Raw genomic sequence first — 828 nt, forward strand, 5'->3', positions numbered from 1 at the left:
ATCTCAAGGTGGTTTTGGGTTCTCCAAGGTCACCACATGGTGACCCCATCTCCTCCAAGAACCAGGAGCTCCATGAATCCCATCACCTCCATCTTCCTCCTTCTATCCCATTACTTCATGACCCTGGTGACCCTCCTGGTTATCTCGAGGTGGTTTTGGGTTCTCCATCTCCACTAAGAAGCAGAACCTCCCAATGGTCCCTCCACCCATCTCCACCAATCCCATCATCTCCTCCCACCCCAGATGTCCATGACCCTCCTGGTTATCTCAAGGTGGTTTTGGGTTCTCCAAGGTCACCACATGGTGACCCCACCTCACTCAAGAACCAGGAGCTCCACCAATCCCATCACCTCCATCATCTCCTCCCACCCCAGATGTCCATGACCCTCCTGGTTATCTCCAGGTGGTTTTGGGTTCTCCATCTCCACCAAGAACCAGAACCTCCCGATGATCCCTCCACCCGTGTCCCACCAACCTTTCTCCACCCTGCAGGTCTTCGTCCAACCGGCCAACGTGGCCGTCACCAAGATGGACGTCAACAACCTGGCCATGGTGATGGCCCCCAACTGCCTGCGCTGCCAGTCGGACGACCCGCGGGTCATCTTCGAGAACACGCGCAAGGAGATGTCCTTCATCCGCGTCCTCATCCAGCACCTGGACACCAGCTTCATGGAGGGCGTCCTATAGCGCTCGGCCACCGGGACATCTCGGCCTCGAGGACATCCCGTGGGGGAGGAGGTCACCGTGGCCATCGGGGTCCCCGCGGTGGCCGATTGGTTGTCTCCGGGGTGATGGAGGAGGAGGAGGTCACCGTGGCCATCGGGGTCC

The 828-nt window shown here is 58.8% G+C and overlaps 1 protein-coding gene across 1 annotated transcript; it reads left to right on the plus strand.

The window, feature by feature from the left end:
* Positions 1-403: 403 nt before the first annotated feature.
* Positions 404-822, plus strand: LOC130588087 (rho GTPase-activating protein 39-like; the record flags this gene model as incomplete). The annotated part of the gene is made up of 1 exon (XM_057389044.1): positions 404-822. A coding segment is annotated over one exon (284 nt), but the record flags the coding sequence as incomplete, so codon positions are not given.
* Between the last annotated feature and the right edge of the window lie 6 nt (positions 823-828).

Source organism: Malurus melanocephalus, unplaced genomic scaffold (genome assembly GCF_030028575.1).
Source record: "Malurus melanocephalus ecotype Western Australia unplaced genomic scaffold, MMel_1.1 scaffold_3314, whole genome shotgun sequence".
In the NCBI taxonomy this organism is placed as follows: domain Eukaryota; kingdom Metazoa; phylum Chordata; class Aves; order Passeriformes; family Maluridae; genus Malurus; species Malurus melanocephalus.